At 41.6% G+C, this 22,500-nt stretch overlaps 1 protein-coding gene across 1 annotated transcript in view; it reads right to left on the reverse strand.

The window, feature by feature from the left end:
• Nucleotides 1-22,500, reverse strand: part of LOC123519070 — a 326,293-nt gene that overhangs the window by 276,617 nt on the left and 27,176 nt on the right. The window contains exon 2 of the mRNA XM_045280247.1: nt 14,260-15,663. Within this exon, the coding sequence (XP_045136182.1) occupies nt 14,260-15,039 (780 nt within the window). The 5' untranslated portion in view covers nt 15,040-15,663. The remainder of the gene's footprint in view (nt 1-14,259; nt 15,664-22,500) is intronic.

Below are 22,500 nucleotides of genomic sequence, written 5' to 3' on the forward strand. Positions count from 1 at the left end.
CGTTCGCAATTCCTTATTTCCAAATGATATGTTAGCTCACACTCACGACTCACATTAGATTTGGCACTTCTTCTTGTAGCAAGTAATCAATGCACTTTTATTCTAACCAGATACAGTCGAAGTGAATCTCATAGTTATGCGATGATTATTATACTACACTGTCCGGCAAAGTCTAGTAACAGACGCTGCGCTTGCAAAAGTATCGTTGATAAAATCTAAATAATTTGCTGCAGTGTAAGTGAACGGAAACATGGCTAATTACATTACGCATTTTTATTCTCCTGAGTTGAATTTTGCAAAGTGAAATTGGCTAATAACCCCTGACGCATGCAAACCTTTTGAATTAACGAAAATAAGTATTCAATTAGTATACTCAGGGAAGACGAGTGAAAGTCAGTGACATTAGGTTAATCCTTTCACGCTAAAAGTGACGAACACAAGAGAAACTGTGATGTCCTCATAGGTAAAATGACATGACCTGTCCACCGATGTAGCGGTTTTCTTCCTTGGCGTGAAAGGAAGCACAAAATGAACAATAAGAAATGGCAGAGGAGAAAAAAGGACGGTGAGTGAAATAGATTAAAAGAAAGATATAAAAAAAAAAGTAGCAACACATTGGCCAGAAAAGAAAAAAAAGAAGGCTAGGCGAAGGAGGAGTTGGAAACAAAAGTAAGCTGAGAAGATGAATGTAAGACAATATAAAGAAGGTGGAGGAAAGAAGATAATACAAATGAAAATACCAATATATAAAGTTAGAGTAAAAGAACTGCGAAGAGAGAAAAACAAAGAAGAAGAAAAATAACAATAAGGAAAAATACGAGTAAATACAGGCTGTAAAAAATAAAGAGGAAAATGTAGAGATAAAAAGAAATAAGCCAAGGAAAAATATAACATAAAGCTAGGCACAGGCCTTTACAATTCAAAATTTCAGCGGGAATAGTTATAAAAAAATAAAGAAGATAAGGAAAAATACAACTTTCCGGCAGTTTTACCATTTGGCCAAGATTCCCCAAAGTCGTGTCCAGTGGCTGTGTTATTGTATAGAAGGGAGGGAGTTTCTTTACATATGTATGGGCTCGATTTTACAGAGGACGCTGGCCCGGCCCTCTACCAGCCTGGGAATGTCTCGTTATATGAAAACAAGAGGCGTAGGCGAGACTGGTGTTCCTTTGTGTCATTTATCCTCGGCTGAAGGGGTCTTTTTATATATGGTTTTACTAGATTTTGCTTATATTTAGTTTGCATTTTGTGTTTTTTGTTCGTGTGTGTGTGTGTGTGTGTGTGTGTGTGTGTCTGTGTATGTGTGTGTGCCATAAAAATACACGTTGCGTCACATTAAGTTTTATGAGTATTGACTGCGATGTTTCCTCGACTGAAATATACTACCTGCACTATTTACATCCGTGTTGTATATTTGTTGCAGTGCCGAGTTGCCTTTTTTTTTAATGTAATAGTAGTAGTAGTAGTAGTAGTAGTAGTAGTAGTTGTTGTAGTAGTAGTAGTAGTAGTAGAAGTGGCAGTAGTAAAAGTAATAGTTGTAGCAGTAGAAGTAGTAGTAGTAGCAGTAGTAATAGAAACATCAGAAGCATTCCAAATTTTTTTTTAGAAAAGTATTACGTAGTACTTATATCAACGAACAGTTACAAGCAAAGAATAGAAATAAGAGTGTTTCATAATATTGTCCAACTATGCATGGATATATCAAATAAGCAATAATATATGTGCTAATGACGCACAGGAGGAAAGCCACGCGGACAAATGGTGACTATAGAACAAACAAAGAGAGCATAGCGTTGCCTCAGGAGGGACAGTGAGGACCCGCCACTCTACCCACGCAGGGCCACTCTCCTGCCGTGTTTACAGGTCATTAGCGTCACACAGTACTGAAGGGACAACGTTCCGATGCCTCCTCTGGACACTGAGGAGGAGGAGGAGGTGGACGATTGGAGAGACGAAAGCATAAGAAGACCAAAACGGAAAGAAGGAAAGGAAAGGGAGAAGGTAAAAAGAAAAGAAGTAAAAGGAGTGAGTAAGGAGATGAAAGGGGAAGAGGAGGAGGAGGAAGAGGAGGAGCAGAGTGCATGGTGAAAGAGAAAAAAGGAAATGAGGAAGAGGTGGAAGGGTTTTAACAAAAGAAAAAAAATGATATAAAGACAAGAAAAAACAAAGAAACTATGAGAAAGAGAAGAAAAATTATATTGTGAAGAAGGAAAAATTAATAAAGGAACATGAAAGGCTGACAGGCTGACAGGCGGATAGACAAGAGCAGATAACCAGATAAATAAAGCCGCGGAAAAATATCACGAAAATAATAACATGAAATAAAACTAATAAAAAAAAGAGGAAAACTATGAAACGCAAAATAAATAATCCTAATTCAACTTTCTTTCCTGTTTAAAAAAAAAAAAAGAAGAAATTGCCAAGACTTTACTGACCTTGTTAATGCATAAAGCAAAATAATATATATAAAAAAAAAGCAGGATTCACAAACACGTAAGAGGAAAAATAAAGAGCAAGAGGAGGACTTGGAGGAAAGATAACATAGTTTCATCCGAGTAAACTTATCTTCACGAGGCACTAAACATAAAAGCGTCGGGTTATGTTTCAGGTTTTAGTCCTCCAGGAAGGTTTCGAGAAAATTACAACCTCTCTTTCTTCTTCATCTTGTTCTTCCTGCGCGTGAGAGGCCAACACTTGAGATCACGTTACCTGAGGGGATAAACATTTTTGTCATGTTGAATTATCATAGGCACACCGCTGGATTGTGTGTGTGTGTGTGTGTGTGTGTGTGTGTGTGTGTGTGTGTGTGTGTGTGGGTGGATTGGTGGGTGGGTGGGTGGGTGGTGTGTGCGCTCATTATGGTACGGAATTGTGCGTTGTATGAAAAATTAATGAGTTTTCGAGAAATTGCCGTCAAAAATTTCTCTCTCTCTCTCTCTCTCTCTCTCTCTCTCTCTCTCTCTCTCTCTCTCTCTCTCTCTCTCTCTCTCTCTCTCTCTCTCTCTCTCTCTCTCTCTCTCTCTCTCTCTCTCTCTCTCTCTCTCTCTCTCTCTCTCTCTCTCTCTCTCTCTCTCTACACACACACACACACACACACACACACACACACACACACACACACACACACACACACACACACACACACACACACACACGCGCGCGCGCGCTTTTGCCACTGTCCTTGGAAATCCTGAAAAGTCAAGAATTTGCAAAAGAAGACAAACCGAAGAAATAAAACACAGGCAAGAAAATATAAAAGGCATGGAAGAAAGTGGTATATTGATTCACACACACCTTTTATTTACATTCTCTTGCGCTTCCCGTGTTTCTTCTTTCCCTCAGTTTTCCTTCGACTCTTCCTACTATTTTGTGGACATAATTCATCGTCAGTGTATATCCATTTTTCTTTTCTTCACGGTGGTGTCCGCAGATGATCATCGCAATGGACAGGAAGAGAGAACCGTGTAAATATGTACATGTACAGACTGAATTATGTGAGGCAGATTTTAACTTAACATACGTATGATGGAAGAATGTAGAATAGATCACGATTCATCAATAAGAAGACTAAACTTTCTCCTCTAGTCAGACGATACACTAGACAAGAAAGAGAAAAAAGAGAAGATAAGAACTTGTCTGTTTATGTTATTTAGTTGTCTGTCTGTGAGCCCACTGGCCTTTAACAAGTCCCTACTGGTAGTGTGTATTGACTGTTTATATCAATTATCTATATATAGCCATAGTCACTCCCACAACCACCAACTACGCATCAATTTTCACCCTTTCCTGAAGGTGTACTTAACTTCACGTTGCTTTATGTTCCTTTCTCTTAGTAACTCTTCGTTGAAATTGGTCAAATTATTCTAGTCGCGTGTGAGCGTGAATGTAGCAACAGTGCATGATGATAATTTGAAGTAGCGCATGTTAATTTGAGATGGTGGAAAACAAGGGGTGTGTGAGATTGTGAGAAAGGAAAAGTTTGCTGAGCGATAGATGCATTTCTCAGTGTAGAAAGGGGTATGGAGGGATTATGTGGAGTCGTAAGCAGATAATTAGGAAAGAACACAAGTTTTCATAGAGGAATGAAGAATAAAGCATTAGGGAAATCTTTGTCCAGCAGAATCATGGAGGCTTAATGTGGTGGTGTTGGGGGTCGTGATGATGATAATAAGGATGATAAGTGATGATGATGATGATGATGAAGACAAGGAGGCAGAGATACAAGTAAGAGATGAATGAGAGGAAGAAGAAAAAAATGAGGAGGAAAAAGAGAAGGATGAGAAGGAGGAGGAGTAAAAATAGAAATAGGAAGAAAGAGGACTAAGAGAAAGAAGAAAAAAAAGAAAAAAAGAAGGAAAAGAAATAGAGGAAACAGAAGAAAATCTTAGGAGAAAGAGGAGGAGGACGTGGCGATGACCAGCTGATGTGAGATACAACGTTGTCGGTTGAGGTGTTGTGTTTGTTGGGAAAGAAATGAGGTGCTTTGGCTTCTCAAGTTCTCACTAACATGGACCCAAACTTCACGTGTCGAAAGTTTCTGGTACTCGGAGCGAACGTAGCAAATCGGAAATCAATCGGATCTCACTTCATTAACGTATTTTTCTCTCCTAGACGTTTAGGCCACGAACCTTTTTTGTGAACTTTTCTCGTCGTATAAACTCCCTGACTGGGGTGAATCTCACGCCAAAAGACAGAAATCACCAAGAAATTGGATGCGTCACTGATACTATCTTAATCGGCCCCGTTGAGACTTGATTGAGCCATAGTGTTAGCGGGAGAAAAAGGGAAGGAGAGAAGGTACGTGTTTCCCCTCGTGTATTTTTCCACTCCATTCCCATTAGTGTAATTATAAACCCTTCCCATCCATTCCCTCCTCTGAATTTTTACTCCATTTCTTTTTTTCTACCCTCCGTGCCAGATGGTCTTGAGTTGGCCTTTTTGTTTCAAGGTAAATCCACAGCATAAATCAAGCCGTAATGGATTACCGACGAGGCGTGAGTCCTGAAAACGACATGTGATCAGAGTTCCTCCTTCTTCCTCACCCTTGCACTACTAGTCTGTCCTTCCACCCACGCCGGTAAAACCAACCTAACCTCCTCCTTACCTCTGACAATATATTACTGGTGTCTCCGCCTTTTTTCCGCCTTCTTCACGTTATCGTTTTATCTTCCTGACTTATCACCGCTTCAACACTACGTATACAGTCTATCACCGCTTCAACACTACAAAGTCATTACTGCCACGTCTCTCCCCTAGCACAACATTTCTCGTTTAATCGTATATGTTTAATAGCACATATTTAATGGTCAAAGTTGTTTAATCCTACTAGAGTCTTCTCCCATAATTACTTACATAACTCTTAAGATTGCGCTAGTCTCTTGTGTTGTTCTGTTTCAAAAGAATAAATAATTATTTTTTTGTGTGTTCATGTTTTTTTTTTTTTCCAGCGTTCTAAATGTTAACGAACGACGACAATTGATGAGATTCTCTTTCTTTACTTTCATATGTCTTCACTCAATTTTCTTAAGTGCGAGGAAAGAAAATCTGTCCCATCCACAGCCGCAGAAGAGTTATATTATCAAAAGTCGCTTATAGTGACACCGTTCCTGCACATTACCGTATCTTTCGTTGCGGCATCATCAGTTCTATCATCGTAAATCTTCCACTATCTCATACCCATTTCATCTCCACCTTCACCACTACTATACCATTTCCACCACTATTACCGCCACATCATATTCCTTCCACCAGTAGTCGGTAGAGAGTAGGGGTGCGCTGAGGCACGGCACTGATACAACCATTCATAACACGTGTGAACAAGGTGTTGCCGCCTCCCGCAGCCTGTCGAGAGCCGCAGCAGGAGAGCAAATGTTTGGTATTCAGAGCTCAAGGGTTCCCATCATCTCCGGCGTGTTTGTCAAGGACTAAGGAGGATCTAAAAAGCGGGAGTACGCTCAAAAGACGGCTTTAGGTCACGGCTGGGAGTGTTGAGGAAGCTTGGCTCTCTTCTTTTATATATTTCCCTTTAGAAAATATCGTAAAATTCTAAATACATATATCTTCGTATCTTTCTTTATTTACCTGCTTACTCATCCATCCTTACCTACCTAGCTATCTACTTTTTTTTTATCTTTATTTCATAATAGAAATCACAAATTCTCTGAGGCACAAACAATCTCCAATCTTTCACCAAGAGTCCCTGCACTGTGTCAGTCTCTGCGAAGCTTTTTTTCCTGCAGTTTTCAATCCCACATCCTGCTTCCTGTATGGTCTCGCTCGACTTGAAGTTTCATCTCCTGGGACTCAGCCGCTCTGTCTTTTCTTCCATTTCTTATTTGTTCTTGTAGACGCTTGTGTTGCAGTTCTCTGCTTTTCCTCGTTCATTTTTATTTTTTTTTTCTTTGTGGTGTCCTCAATTATAGTTCATTTTTCTTTAATCTATCAATTTTGACTATTATCTAAAAGTATGATTTTGTTACCGTTTAAATTAGCATTTGAATATCATATACGTGTTCTTTTTTTACTTTTGACGGGGAGATGAGTGGACAATGAATTAGTATATATCTCTTGAAAAAAAAATGAGTTTTAGGTCCACTACTCACTATCTCTTCTCTTTAATGTTATTATTTTTTTTTACACATTTCATTATTATTAGTTTTTTTTCTCTCTCTTCTGCAGTGTGGGCTTCTATTTGTCCATTTCCATCCAATCTCGTGGTTTTCTTTTATATATTGGTGTCATGTGTGATGCGTGGTGGCGTTTCCGACGATCCCCTCTGGCGACGGCGGCGGAGGGAAGGGAGAAGGGAGAGGGTCCAGGGGAATGTTGAGTATCCACCCCGAGATTGCATTGCGGCAGGAAGATCGACGGAGGATCAAATCTTGCCTTCCAAGTGACTAGGGAGAGTGTAACTTTCGGTGCGAGGAAAGAATGGCACTATGATGACTGAGAAGAAAAAGGTAGGAGGGAGGAAGGAAGCTAAGAAGGAAGAGAGAAGGAAGAAATAAAGCAAGGGATATGGTAGTGAGATGGAAAGGAAAGAAGGGAGAAAGACAGAGAGGAAGGCATGTAGATAAGGAGTTGATGATTGGAAAAAGAGAGGCAAGAAAGGAAGGAGAAAACTAAGAAAGAAAATTGGAATAAAGGGAAGGAAAATACGTAAATCTTTATGGTTTTCAGTATTATGAAACTTGGTAACTTGTGTGGACTGATAAAAGAGATTGGTGTTATTTTCTTTGGGACGGAATTTGATAGACAAATGTAACATGAAAAAATATCCATAGCTGTTGCTGAACATGTAAACACTCGCCCTTTTTACTTATCTTTTTTTTTTTTTTCCTTTCTTCTCATACCATTATTTATCCACGCTTTTTTCTTCCCTGGAAACAACAGTTGCAACGCAAGACCAGTTTGAGTAGTTGCTCTCTCTCTCTCTCTCTCTCTCTCTCTCTCTCTCTCTCTCTCTCTCTCTCTCTCTCTCTCTCTCTCTCTCTCTCTCTCTCTCTCTCTCTCTCTCTCTCTTGGTCTGGATTTTTTTCAGGGTTCACGAACTCATGACATTATTGGTATAGGTGTGAACAACACTGGAGGACAGGCAGGAGGGAAGAGAGGAATCTTGCATCAAGTTTCCTGTATCCCTTGGCTGCAACACGTCTTTAATATGACCACATCGATATCGATGGGCAACCGCTAACCTGAGAAGCCAGGTTGATTAACAAGTTCCCATCGGTATCTTGTATACATTTACTGATTAGCAGCCACCCATCGATCTCCTGTGTATCATGGCAGGTAACAGGCTCACCACTGCAATATCTAGGGTACTGCTAGGATGGCAATTCTCGTTACACACATTATTTTCACTGTCGCCAGTAGATGAGTGAGATTCATCTTAAAACACAGAAGTTTTCCTGCCGACACCAGCTGAGTCTGCATCCACTCGCGGCACCCGAAAGTGGAAATTCAATCGAGCTCCTCAGGGAAGGAAGCCGCGTCTGCGTTCCTCGTAATTGCCTCCTTTAATTTACTCGACAGGAGGAGAGAGCCACTTCCCGGGCTGAGGGTGGAGGGGAGGAGGAGAGGGGCGGTCACCTGAGGTTTAATTATACCAGTATTGGCTCTTACGGAGTGGCTCGTGCGGACTGCAGCGATTTTGAGGTACTTAGCGGGGAATCCATTTCTCTTTTACCAGCGGTACTAGTCTTGTATCATTTTAGTGGTGGAGAATATTGACAAGGAAGAGAGATTACCATCACCAAAACTGTTATTTCAGGAACCATTGCTATTTCTGTTCCAAAAATATCACGGTGCAGACTAGAAACATTCATCCATGTGGAAAAAAATATTTTATCTTGTAACACAAAAGTCACTAGTATAGATGCAAATTTAAACTTTAAGCAATTATTAAAAAGAATACAATCAATATACAGTTCCCTTATCATTAACTATTCTATTCCTTTGTGCATTACTTACTTATGTCGCTCCAAATGATTACCGAGGGAAGTTAATCAACAAGTTTTAGGAAAGCTGGTAGTTTTTGCGTAGATGAGAGCAGATTTCCACTCCCTGGTAGAATATTAAAGGTAATTCTCTGTTGCAAAGAAAAAAAGTGCCCCAAAAATATTACTTTATCATCGAAGCAATAACAGTTAATGACGAGAGAGAGAGAGAGAGAGAGAGAGAGAGAGAGAGAGAGAGAGAGAGAGAGAGAGAGAGAGAGAGAGAGAGAGAGAGAGAATATATATATATTACTTCTTATCCTCTTCTCCCTTACGAAAGAAACACACACACACACACACACACACACACACACACACACACACACACACACACACACACACACACACACACACACACACACACACACACACACACACACACACACACACACACACACACACACACACACACACACACACACACACAATGAGGAAGTGGAAGGGAAGGAATTTACGCTTCCAGGCCTTCACCTATCTGATTAAGAGCCTCTTCTCTAGTGTTCATTAGGACAATTTTCCACCTGGGAAGCCTCGTAGGGGCGCCGCCTCTGACTGTTAGAGATGCTGGCATTCCGTAGCCTCCACTGATCTGTCGCCACAGTTCCTTTTGCTCACATAGTAGTAATAGTGGTAGTAGTAGTAGTAGTAGTAGTAGTAGTAGTAGTAGTAGTAGTAGTAGTAGTAGTAGTAGTAGTAGTATTTGTCGTTGTAGTTTTTGAAGTAGAAGGATATAAAGCGGCTGTGATTGTTGCCGTGATTGTTATTTATTATTTCAATTTTTTTACTGCTGTTGTTGCCAATACTACTGTTAATAACAATAATAATGATGATAATAATAATAATAATGATATTAATGATAATAATAATAATAATAATAATAATAATAATAATAATAATTATTATTATTATTATTATTATTATTTTTGAACTACGACTACAAAAACAACTACTACTACTGCTGCTACTACGAGTGCTACTACTACTACTACTACTGTTACTACTACTACTACTACTATTACTACCACACCACTGCCACCACCACACCACCACCACCACCACCACCACCACCACCACCACCACCACCACCTGGTTATAATAATAATAATAATAATAATAATAATAATAATAATAATAACAATAATAATAACAATAAACATGGTGGTGGTAGCAGTGGTGGTGTAGTGGTGCAGCAGCAGCAGCAGCCACCACCCACCACTGCTGCTGCCACCACCACCACCACCACCACCACCACCACCACCACCACCACCACCACCACCACCACCACCACCACCACCACCACCACCACCACCACCACCACCACCACCACCACCACCACCACCACCACCACCACCACCACCACTGCTGCTGCACCACCACCACCACCACCACCACCACCACCACCACCACCACCACTGCTGCTGCCACCACCACCTGCTGCTGCTGCTGCTGCTGCTGCTGCACCTGCTGCTGCTGCTGCACCACCACCACCACCACTGCTGCTGCCACCACTGCTGCTATTATTGCTGCTGCTGCTGCTACTACTACTGCTACTGCTGCTGCTACTACTGCTGCTACTACTACTACTACCACTATCATGATCAATAATAATAATAATAATAATAATAATAATAATAATAGTAGTAGTAGTAGTAGTAGTAGTAGTAGTAGTAGTAGTAGTAGTAGTAGTAGTAGTAGTAGTAATATAATAAAGTTTCTTGTAAGTACATAAAAATCCCGAAAACTAACTTGATTTCATTATTATGTGGCTTTGCTCTTACCTGTGCTATTAATGTTGACTATGACCACCTGAGGACTGACTTACGGCTGCCATTTGCTCATAAATGCCTCTATGGTGACGTAACCCTAATGTCCATTTTGTCTTAGTGCATTTATTCAGGAAAAAATATACTTGCGTAACTATGTTGGAAATTAACATGAAAAATACACCTACCTTTTTTTACTTAACACTATTTCGTATGATTATATTTCTCTGTAAACCTAACTCAAAGGTAACTAATAACACAAGTAATAAAGGAGTGAAACGTGCTTTACTTCATATTGCTCTGTGACGTGAAGAAGGGAAATAGATAATGAAGTATTTGCCCCCGCTACAAATTATGACCCTACGTGATAGGAAGAGGAGGTGAGGGATGAGGGGATGAGAGAGGAGGAACAGAAGGAAGAAGAAACATTATATGTAGGTTATGTATGATTTAACTTTCCTACTGAAGTCTTATACATTCTCAATGAATTGCTGACTGATTCACTGAGTGGTTGGTGGATTGACTGGTGGTCTAACTGACAATTGACTAAATGACTGACTAAAATCAAGCATATTTATCAATTCAAAACCTTGGAATTGATAATATCTTGCCTTGAATAAACACACCAATGTCAGCAGAGAGTCGTAAAAGTCTTACTGTATTTTCCATCATATTTCACTACCTAGCGTAGACTTGCACACTGGTCAGCCGCTCGCAAGCCTCCAAGTCACTACATAAGGGGGCATCTCTGTCATTACTTGATGATGCTTTCATCCTCATCCTCCTTCGCTTAATACTGAGATGAAATATTGATACTGCAAATAATATTAATGTTGACGAAGAGGGGAAAAGGTTGTTTGCATTATGGATTATGGTAATGACAAACACACACACACACACACACGCCCGGTAACTCAGTGGTTAGAACACTGGCTTCACAAGCCAGAGGACCGGGGTTCGATTCCCCGGCCGGTTGGAGATATTTGGGTGTGTCTCCTTTCACGTGTAGCCCCTGTTCACCTAGCAGTGAGTAGGTACGAGATGTAAATCGAGGAGTTGTGACCTTGTTGTCCCGGTGTGCGGTGTGTGCCTGGTCTCAGGCCTATCCGAAGATCGGAAATAATGAGCTCTGAGCTCGTTCCGTAGGGTAACGTCTGGTTGTCTCGTCAGAGACTGCAGCAGATCAAACAGTGAAACACACACACACACACACACACACACACACACACACACACACACACACACACACACACACACACACACACACACACACACACACACACACACACACACACACACACACACACACACACACACACACACACACACACACACACACACACACACACACACGCATACATACACAGATATTATTCATAAGAGATGAGGCCTTGCACACAGCTGACAGTGCACACAATATGAACATGCACAAGGCAGTCAGCTGTGTCAAGCCAGGAAGAGGGAATGGACGTACCGAAGTTGTCTCTGTCTACCCATACCTTCATTTTTACTCTATCCCCCTCTGGCAGCCTTTCCTTCACTCTCTCTCCCTCACTCCCTCACTCTCTTCCTCCACCCTGACCTATTCCACTCACGCAGCATCGCTTCCCTGCCCCGAGTTTCGTTTTACTCTTTTCCCTTGTGCATTCCTCTCTCCTATTCCTCTCTCCCTCCCGGTTATTTCCCTTCGCGCCTGTCTCTTACTTGTTCCCTTTATCCCCTCACCCATTCCTCTTACAGAACATCACTTTCCTACACGTCCTTCTCTTTTATTCCATTCCCCAGTGAAACACTTTCTCATCTCTCTCTCTCTCTCTCTCTCTCTCTCTCTCTCTCTCTCTCTCTCTCTCTCTCTCTCTCTCTCTCTCTCTCTCTCTCTCTCTCTCTCTCTCTCTCTCTCTCTCTCTCTCTCTCTCTCTCTCTCTCTCTCTCTCTCTACCTTAGCCCCTCCATGTCCCTTCTGCTCTCATACCTGTTACTCTCATTTAACATCACGTATATACCTTTCTTTTTTTTTTTTTTAACTCTATTCCTTCAAGCACATCTCTCATTTTCATTTCTCTTTCCTCTCTCTTTCCCAGACTTGTACCCTCCCTTATCTCGCCCACCTTCTGGCCATCATTTCAAGGTCCACACTTCAAGGTCGTGTTTCACCTTAAGTTTGATAAGCCGCCGTCAAAACAACAAAGACATCGTCCTCTCGTTGGCTTTACTAACTTTAGGTCAACACTTCAACACTTGTTTTTCTGAGAGAGGGTTTTGATGAAGAAACACATACTCATTCAGATTTCAGAGTTCTGTGGGGATGTTTCTGCTTTGTTCAAATATGTTTTGGTGATGTGTATTTTCTAGGTCACATGTGTGTCCTGGGATAGATGATCCTGCTCTTCCATTCCTGCTTGCCTTACCATGTGGTGATTCATGTCTTCTTACGTGGTGAAATGAAGTATATGAAAATAGTCTTTCATCCATATAGCCTTGTGACTTCCGCTCCATGTGTAATGAAGCGTGCTCAGCTGACGAGAATGAAATATATGTATTGTTTGAGAGAGAGAGAGAGAGAGAGAGAGAGAGAGAGAGAGAGAGAGAGAGAGAGAGATTTTGTATGGGTAGAAGATAGGAAAGAGGGAAATAAATTGAAATACTGAAATAGACAGAAAGATGGACAAAGACGCTAAAAGGTCATACTCGTAGATGCAGACAAACATATGGGCCTACATATAGATAGATAGAGATAAAAGAGTTGTACTGTATCCTCAGAAAAAAGGTTACGAAAAAATAAAAAATTAAAAACATTGAGAATTTAATTAAATCCACAGGAGATGATAAGGACCCATTGTCATTTTTCCTCCCACTTCTTGGTCATTCAGACATAAAGGTTTAATTAGTGACACAATTAATGGATGAGGCTGAGGGCGACACATGGGGAAGGTAGGGGCGGGGTAACGAGAGGTGGGGGAGTGGGGGGCATGTGTCCAGTAATGAAATGTCAACAAAGTTAACCATGCTTGTTTAAAACTAATGCCCCGTTATGTAGGAAACCGTAGAACGCATCTGATGTCGCGGGAACAAACAGTTAACCTTACAATGCTTCAAACAGCAGAATGAGAGAAACTATTTTGGTCCTTTCATTTGTCTCCGTCGCGTGTGTGTGTTTTCCTGAAGCAACATTCTTCATTATGGCATCTGTATCACATCCTGTCTGTCTGGTCTGTCCCTCTTTCTGCCTGCTTGTCCGTCTGTTTGTATGCCAGCCTGTCTGCCTCTTGTGAATGACCCTTATGAAGAGATTCCTTTAAAGCTGAATTTTCCGAGGACATGTGCACGATGAAGTATTGTATTATTAAAGTGTTTATTTGATATTACTTTGGCAAAGTTAAACAAAGTGTGTTGCTGCTTGTCATGAGTGACTTCATTCCATTATTACATACTGACATGAAAGTTGAAGTTTCTTCCTTGACTGTACATTGAAACTCCTGTGTAACTATAGGGAAGTATTGTAAATTATTATATTGATATATTTTTTTCATTGACATTAAAACGTAATAAGCCAGATATTCGAAAACCAACATGTCTTATGTACGGAACGACTGCCATCAGGCACGGCGTAAGTCTGACACTAGCCGGCGCCTCACCTCTGCCCTTTCTGCCTCCATCTCCTAACCGCAAACAGCTCAACGTTTTCACTACTGTCTCGTCCTTCCTGCTTCGTCACTTCGGTGATGATTTTTATTATAAACTTAGATTTTCGATGCATGTAAAGGTGATAAACAAAACGATTAATGCAACTATGTATCTTATTTGGCTTGATACAAATGTATTGTTAGATTTCTTGGTTTTTAATGTCCGTTCTATAGTGCAATAAAATTGGTTTTGCTGCACGCCAAACGACTTTTCTTGTATATGCGCGCTGTTTATCTGAAACACAGCAGAAGGATAACAAAATAACATAGTACGGAACGAAATGCGGAAGTATCTTACTGTATATGGGCGGCACTTACCTTGAGAGTGTCGTCCCTGTAGCCCCTGATGGTCCTGGCAATGAGGGACACCCCGGCCAGGGACGCCAGGGTGCCGGAAGCGTAGATGCTCTGGGTCACACCCACCGCCAGACCGACAGACACATTTTCACGTTGCAACGTCTCGCAGGTACCTTTGAGGGAGCTGAGGGTGAGCATGGGGGTCTCTATGGCAACTCCCTCCAAGCGGAAGAGGCCACCGAGAAGGCGGTTTTGTTCTTGCAGCGACTGAAAGAAAACAGAGGAAAGGCTCTGGATGTGTTCCGGCTCGAACACCGCCCCGAGGCGATACACTGGGGGCGTGGTGTTCTTCGGGACGGGGGTAGTGGAGGTGGCAGGCGACGTCGGAGCATGTGGCTTGCTTAGGGTATTGTGATCTTTTTCCTGAAGAAGCGCGTCGCTTGCCGGGCTGAAGACTGTAGGTAACGAGATGGTAGTGGTGATTTCCTTCCTCACTGTCTGGAAGAGGCGGGTGTTGAGGTGGATGGTCGCAGAGGAGGAATCGACGGTGGTAGGCAGACCGTTGTGCTCGGAGATCTTCAGCGCTGCGTGGGATGGGGGTGCCAGGCCGGTGTTGGGTGACGGGGCTGCGTGGGTCCCCGGGCGTCTCTCTCTTTCCGGTGGCGTGTTTGACCTTTGTGACCCATTCTGGTGGTCGTCAGGGAGCCTTCGTCCTCCACCTCTGCCTCCAACAGCAGAAGCAGCAGAAGCAGTGGATAAGAGTATAAACGTGGAGAAGAGGAGGACGAGAAGACGCCTCATGACAGCGAAGAGACCAGTTGGAGTAGTTTCCAGTTGAGCATAATCTTATTGACTGGAAGGAACACCTTGGGTCGTCTCCAGGTCATTTCAGGTCAGTTAAGGTCAGGTGGAGAGGAAGGTAGTGTGCGGGAGAGCTCGGGAACTGTCCGAGCATACATCTGTGTTCCCGTGCACCTTTAACTCTCACTGCCTTCACGACTCACCTCCATTCCTACCTTATCCCCGGCCTTTACACCATCATTCTCAAAGTGCTTAAAGTGGTGATACTCATCTTTTAGAGCCAGGGAATCCTTGAGGGAGCCGCGTAAGTTCCAGCAGTGTACAAAAGCAATTCTTCAGATTCCATTACCGATATAAGATTAACGTGGCAGGTGAATGCCGCAGTACAGATGACACGTATTAACAGAATAAAAAAATCACAAAACTTTGGCTTCAGCGTAACTTCACTCTCTGCTAAGGCCAGACACTAAAAGATTGCCTTGTGAAGAGGTACGGGGAGCAGAGGACGGGGATGCGACGTCACCGGACTCCTGAAGACGAGGAACTATATGAAGGAACACGCCCAGCGCTCTTGGTCCCTCGGAGGCTGCCCCTTCATAAGCCCGCGCGCCCGGAGCCACTAATCTGCAGGGAAAGAAAGCATGTCATTAAGGAGGTGAAGATTGAAATGAGTTGGGTACACACAGCCTTCAAAGATCATTACTATGTCCTGCGCCTCAAAAGAATCTTTATTTATTTTTTTTTTTTTATGTATTCGTAAGTAAAATGCTAAGTGAGTGATTGAGAGTCCAGGTAATATCAACGTTAATGAAGTCATATCGCCTTGAAATATATTAAATTCTTGTAGTTTCGTTAGGATATTTTCATTTTACACGCACATTCAACTCGTTTCGGAAACATGGCGTAGGGGAGCAAGGAAGTAGAGCCGCAGAGGTACTCGAAAGAATACAACTATCTATCTTGATTATGGACACGAGGATAAGACAGTCAAAAAGTGTGGGGGGCTCAGGGTTTGGAAACATATAGGAGGTAAGGAACGAAGGAGGCGTGTAACTTATGATAGTGACTGGATAGGTAAAGAGGGTCATCATGAGACATTCAAGGCAGGACATGATACGAAGAGGAGCGAATTGCTGTGTGTGTGTGTGTGTGTGTGTGTGTGTGTGTGTGTGTGTGTGTGTGTGTGTGTGTGTGTGTGTGTGTGTGTGTGTGTGTGTGTGTGTGTGTGTGTGTGTGTGTGTGTTTATACTGTAGTTAAATTTTTCGCCTAAAAGACATTTAAAAGTTGCCGAAAATTCTTACGAAACTTGTTAAGAAAATTCCTCCTCTTCAGACAGTAAGTAAATAAACAGGTATAAGATAAAATGAAAACAGAAAATTATTATGAAAAAGCTAATGTATTTTTAAACTTTCATTATGATGACGACAACAATGATGATGATGATTTTAAAAGTGTGAATATTTTCAACCCCTGGCTCTCGCTTCTATCCTTGTCTCCTTTCCATCCCCAGAGTTCTCAGTTCCCTGCTGAATATCGGAACAAAATCTTTTCACCGTCATTATTCAGTGTCCTCTTTTCTCTCTCTCTCTCTCTCTCTCTCTCTCTCTCTCTCTCTCTCTCTCTCTCTCTCTCTCTCTCTCTCTCTCTCTCTCTCTCTCTCTCTCTCTCTCTTCTTCTTCTTCTTCTTCCCTTCTTTGTCTTCCTTCCCTTCTTTCTTCCCTTCTCTCCCGTTCTTCTCCCGTCCCGTTCTCCTCCCCTCCCTTCCCTTCCCTCATCTTGGTTACCTCTTGACCTTTAACTGTTGGTTGTCTCTCCTCGTCTGTCTTTATCCCTCTCTGTCCATTTTTTTTCCGTGTGTTAATCCTATTTCATCTTCATCTTTCTGTTTTTTTCAAGTTTCTCTACTTTCTCTCTCTCTCTCTCTCTCTCTCTCTCTCTCTCTCTCTCTCTCTCTCTCTCTCTCTCTCTCTCTCTCTCTCTCTCTCTCTCTCTCTCTCTCTCTCTCTCTCTCTCTCTCTCTCTCTCTCTCTCTCTCTCTCTCTCTCTCTCTCTCTCTCTGTCTAGGAAACACACAAACACACAGTCCCGTCTGTGTCACAACGAGGTGTCTGGGTTGGTGCGCCTAGTGTGTTTGTTTTTTCTGTCTGGCGCGAGAGGCGAGATGGAGTGCAAGGTCGAGCTAAACACACAAACCCACAAACATCCGAGCTAAGACACTAAGTTCATGAAGGAAAAATTGCAGCTTTAGTTAGTAATAACACTGCTTATCGCCATCACAGTCTTTCAACTTTTCACTCCCATGATTTTAATTTGTATGTAAGCCAGAAAGTGTTGGTTAAATAGAGTCGTTCAATCTATTTATCGTCACCAATATACGAGACTTCAGGAGACGGCGGCTTCAACGTGCAGTTAATAAGAACGTCATCGCACTCAAGCTTAATGCTCATCCTTTTATTTACCTCCCAGATTCTCCTGCTTGGAGCTTTAGTGAATGACTTAGGATAAAAAAGTGAAGGCTAAAACTTTATTAAAACGTTCCAGAAAAAGGGAGAGGGATGGGTGAGGGAGAGGCGAGAGACAAGCAAAAGCAGCAAGGATGAAATATTTTAGAAATTATCTTTAACCAAGCTTTAAAACATTTCAACACTTTTAGATATTTCAGTTGTCGTAATGATATCTATATGAGTACTATTTTCAAATTAATACTTTGCCTGCATCGTCATGCACCGCTGCAAGTGAGAGAGAGAGAGAGAGAGAGAGAGAGAGAGAGAGAGAGAGAGAGAGAGAGAGAGAGAGAGAGAGAGGGACTCGTGCACCTCATAACATTAAAGTTAAAAATCAAATAGTTAATCAAAGAAGTGGAATCAGGTCATAAGAATATTCATAAGAGAGCACCTTAATCATCATGTAAAGGAGCCTTCTTTGATGACTCCTTCCCCATCATCCTCTACCTCTATTCTAACTTTTCCTACCATCCGTCTACCGCTTTTCTTTGACCTCCTCCTGCGTCTCATCTGTATCCCTCCTGCCGTACTTCTTGAGACCCTAGAAAAGGAGTTCATCAACCCTTCTTTTACCTTCCCGTCCTTTCCTCTTCCCAGCACAATGGCTCTGTAATGGACAAGAGACAACCTGAATATTACATCGTTTACGACACGCTATCATTGAGATGTGCACAGTCTTAGCAGTGGATTTGCTTTCTCACGCTTTTTCATGTGACGACCTTCAAGTTTTATTAATTTCAGATTGATTGATAGATTGGAGATAAATAGACAGAATAAAAGGACACAAACTAGTTAAGTAGATAGGTATATAAGTACTTCTAGAACATCAAAAAACAATTCTTTTCTAAGAAGTCATAAAAAAAACTAGATTATGAGGACGCGAAAAATAATCTGCCATTACATCAATAATATTCTCTGTTTTGTACCCGTTTCTCAATTCCTGCAAGATTTCACGTCAACAAAGTGCTACGCTAGTCTGCCTGTCATTCACAGTGACATTCCTATCGTCTACGTTTTTAAGGCACGCAATTTAATATTTTCTGTTCTCCTTTTTCTGTCATGGTTCGCTCTGGGCTCGATACTGCACCGTATTTTCGACACAAATTCCATTAACTTATTACGATGCTTTTGGCTTCCTGGTGAATCCATTGTGGCCATGAATATGAACAACCCACATGCACATTGACAGCGGTTGCTTCCTGGTCAGTCGCCCAACGTACCGTCAGCACATCACTCTTCATGTTTTTTGTTAAGTTTTTGTCTGAGTCATATACTGTTTCCATTCTCCGAAAACGTTCGCTCTTTTTATTCTCTCGTTTTTATTCTTTTGTTTTTCTTGCACAGTATCTATCTCCCGGGTTTTTTTTTTCTCATTGTAATCATTCGTTTTCGTTCTCTGTTATTCTTTTCCTCTTTTTTAAATTGTCTGTTTATTTCTGGTTGGTTTCGACTCAATAAAATATTCTCATCGATTACCTTTTACTTGTTATTCATTCGTGTTTGTCCCTTCACAATATTTTCTGCACACTCTTCCTTCATCACTTAATTAGTTTATTCATCCTTTACCATTTCTACATTGTCGAGGCACCTCTCTTATTTTATGTTCCAAATATCTTGCCGTTTATCAAAACAAAACCTCGAACCTTTAACTCTTGCTATTTCCACTTTGTCCACACACTGATCAGCTGCTTCTGTCGTGCCTCACTCAATTTCAGCTCGCTACCAGCAGAGTGGGACGTGGGGAGCCTTGAATAGTGCCGCGGAGGAACTAGGTCATGTGCAGTGGCGGCGAAGCTTTGTGTTGAGGCCGTCAAGGGGGACTGGGCGGTGGGCGGAGGAGGTGACACAAATGGCACAGAAGGGGAAGCATCGAAGATTCTTAAAGTGTCCCTTTCTGATACGGAAGTTCAATTTATTTTGCGAGAAAGAATTATTGCGTCGCTTTCATGGACTGACTAGTGGTAGGAGGCGTCTGTTCATGTCTTACTGCAGTCTTGTAACAGTAGCTAATTATGTTTTGGTATCAAACCAATGATAAGAGGAAATCGAGTAGCGGTCGTTTTTGTCTCCCTTTAGTAATTTACACATTAGTAGCTAATCTTATTATATCCCAATGCCAACAAAAGCACATCGAGAATACCATTCATACAACTCATATGTAACAAATTTGTTTGGAAAGTTACTGCCTTGTCTTCATGAGCTGGTTAGTTAATTTGATGATAGGAAAAACAAATAGATCACCAAAAGCATTGATATGTAACTCTGCCACGTTTTGTAGACAGATGTGTATATATTTTCTCTTTTATTTTAAGAAAGTCCTTACTAAATCTTTTTTCCACATCAGTTACATCAAGTAAATCAAGGAGGAATTTACTCTCACCAAACCAAACACACAGGCGCACATTAGACGCAACTCCTTCCAGTACATTTGAGTCTCGAGGAAAAGGAGTTTATGTGACAAGAAATAAAATAGAAGACCAAGGTTTGACGTTGGAGGGTCACTAAGGCCCTATTTTTCGGTAGGTTATTGCTTTACCTGACAGAGGAGAAAATGAATAATATATACTAGAGGCGTCCCTTCAATAGTTTATCGTCTGGGCCCGTAAAGGATGGGATGGGAGCTGAAGGGAGGCGAGCCGGGTAGAGGAAGATGAAGGGGGGAGAGTAAGCTGCAGGATTTGTGAAGGATTTTTTCCCTAGACCACCGACAGCTTTAAGAAAGGAGATTAGAGGGATAATGCCATTCTGGCGGAGTAGTAATAGTAGTAGTAGTAGTAGTAGTAGTAGTAGTAGTAGTAGTAGTAGTACTAGCAGCAGTAGTAAAAGTAGTAATAGCAGTAGTAGTAGTAACAGTAGTAGTAGTAGTAGTAGTAGTAGTAGTAGTAGTAGTAGTAGTAGTAGTAGTAGTAGTAGTAGTAGTAGTAGTAGTAGTAGTAGTAGTAGTAGTAGTAGTAGTAGTAGCAGTAGTGTTAGTAGTAGTAGTAGTAGTAGTAGTAGTAGTAGTAGTAGTAATGATAATAGTAGCATCATCATTATCATTAACTTCTTTAATTTCACTATAAAACAAATATATCACCAACTTCTTCACTCACATTTGTTTCTTGTGATAAGTCTTAAGGAACCGCAAGAAAAGTGTCTTGTCCCTTTATCTGCTTTTCTGTTGTCTTGTACATTATCTATTAATACTTTCAAGAGAACAATAACAAATGAGATATACTATTAAGGAGGTTACTTCTGATCGTGCCAGCTTTCTCTCGGATCAAACCTGTATAAACAACGTCCCCATCCCCAAGCCCAACACAGTAAAACATTCATGAGATAAACACCGAAGGAAAAAATTGTGTACGTACGTACATTCAATATCATATTTTGGCATGCAAGGTTCACTACATTGGGTCGAGTTTTGCTGGACCATCTGCATTTATTGAAGAAAAAATATAAATTGCTTTTTATTTACACGTATTGCTGTGATTAACTTCCAGCTATTTAGAGGATTATCCTCCAGACCAGTAATCTCTGCGTGTGAGGCTCAGCTCCTCCCTTCCTCTGATGCTGGCCAGGCTGGTGGGAGAATCTGACATACATCTAGATTCATAGACACCCTGATTTTTGGTACGTATGCACGACTGGTCATCCTTGACGTAGTGGGTAGCCATTGATCCCTTAAATTAACGCAGAACACTGGCGGAAAATTAAGTCTGGCACACGAAAGGTTATAAATAAATATGTACTTTAGTAATGTAGATTTCAAAATGTGTGTGTGTGTGTGTGTGTGTGTGTGTGTGTGTGTGTGTGTGTGTGTGTGTGTGTGTGTGTGTGTGTGTGTGTGTGTGTGTGTGTGTGTGTGTGTGTGTGTGTGTGTGTGTTTGTTTGTTTGTTTGTTTGTTCAATGCAGTGCATCTAAAAAAATAATGAAAGGAAATAATATATATGAATAATAATATAATAATAAATGAAAATATAGTAAAGACTTTGATGAGGATTGTAAATCAAATACAATAAACCAAGTCATCCATTAATTCTTGATACAATAACTGAACAATATTTTGAGTGTTGTTATGAGGAATGTCTGTATCAGTGTTGCTAAATTTCAGGAAAAAATTCACTCACGATAATCAGAAATTCATGTTCCGCTCACATCCCTGGACATGAAGAGGTTCCGATCCGAAGAATATAGTTTTCAATTAAATGAATAGACTGGTGACATTTGCTCCTTACATAAAATCTTGAAGGTGATATTCGAGTCCTTATATTCAGCCATCCTGTCAGTACAATTATCCCGACACAAGCAAACCTGTCACGTCGAGTTAATATACACCGTGAAAGGGAGTTGCAGCCACCTGGCGCGCGTGAGACGAGGGGCGAAATTAAAAAGTGTAGACGCTGCTCCTATGACTACATCCTCGCGAGTATTATATTCTACAAAGCGCCTCCCTGAAAATGCAATATTGTTAGACTAAGTAACTCCAGAATCCTGTTTAACTTTCACTTCACCACCCCTGAGTTCGTGCTGCGCCTGCCATGGATCTTTACCTATTAGTTCGTACTTTGTTACCAAGAGATTTTGATGGAAGTATTCATTCTTGGCGACTCAGCAAATAAAGGAAGCTTTGACCTGTGTGTTCTGTCTATGACTGTGTCCGTGAACTACGATTAAAGAGGAAATGGAGGAGATGAAATATAGCTTAGTGTTCATAACCTCACCAGAATATCTAAGCCTCCTTTCTGTCTCTTCTCTCATCAGAGTCCTTCCTCCTCCTCCTCCTTCTCCTCCTCCTCCTCCTCCTCCTCCTCCTCCTCCTCCTCCTCCTCCTCCTCCTCCTCCTCCTCCTCCTCCTCCTCCTCCTCCTCCTCCTCCTCCTCCTCCTCCTCCTCCTCCTCCTCCTCCTCCTCCTCCTCCTCCTCCTCCTCCTCCTCCTCCTCCTCCTCTTCTTTCTCCTCCTCCCCAGGTTCGTC

The sequence above is a fragment of the Portunus trituberculatus genome, chromosome 44 (assembly GCF_017591435.1).
Source record: "Portunus trituberculatus isolate SZX2019 chromosome 44, ASM1759143v1, whole genome shotgun sequence".
NCBI classification, from domain to species: Eukaryota; Metazoa; Arthropoda; class Malacostraca; order Decapoda; family Portunidae; genus Portunus; species Portunus trituberculatus.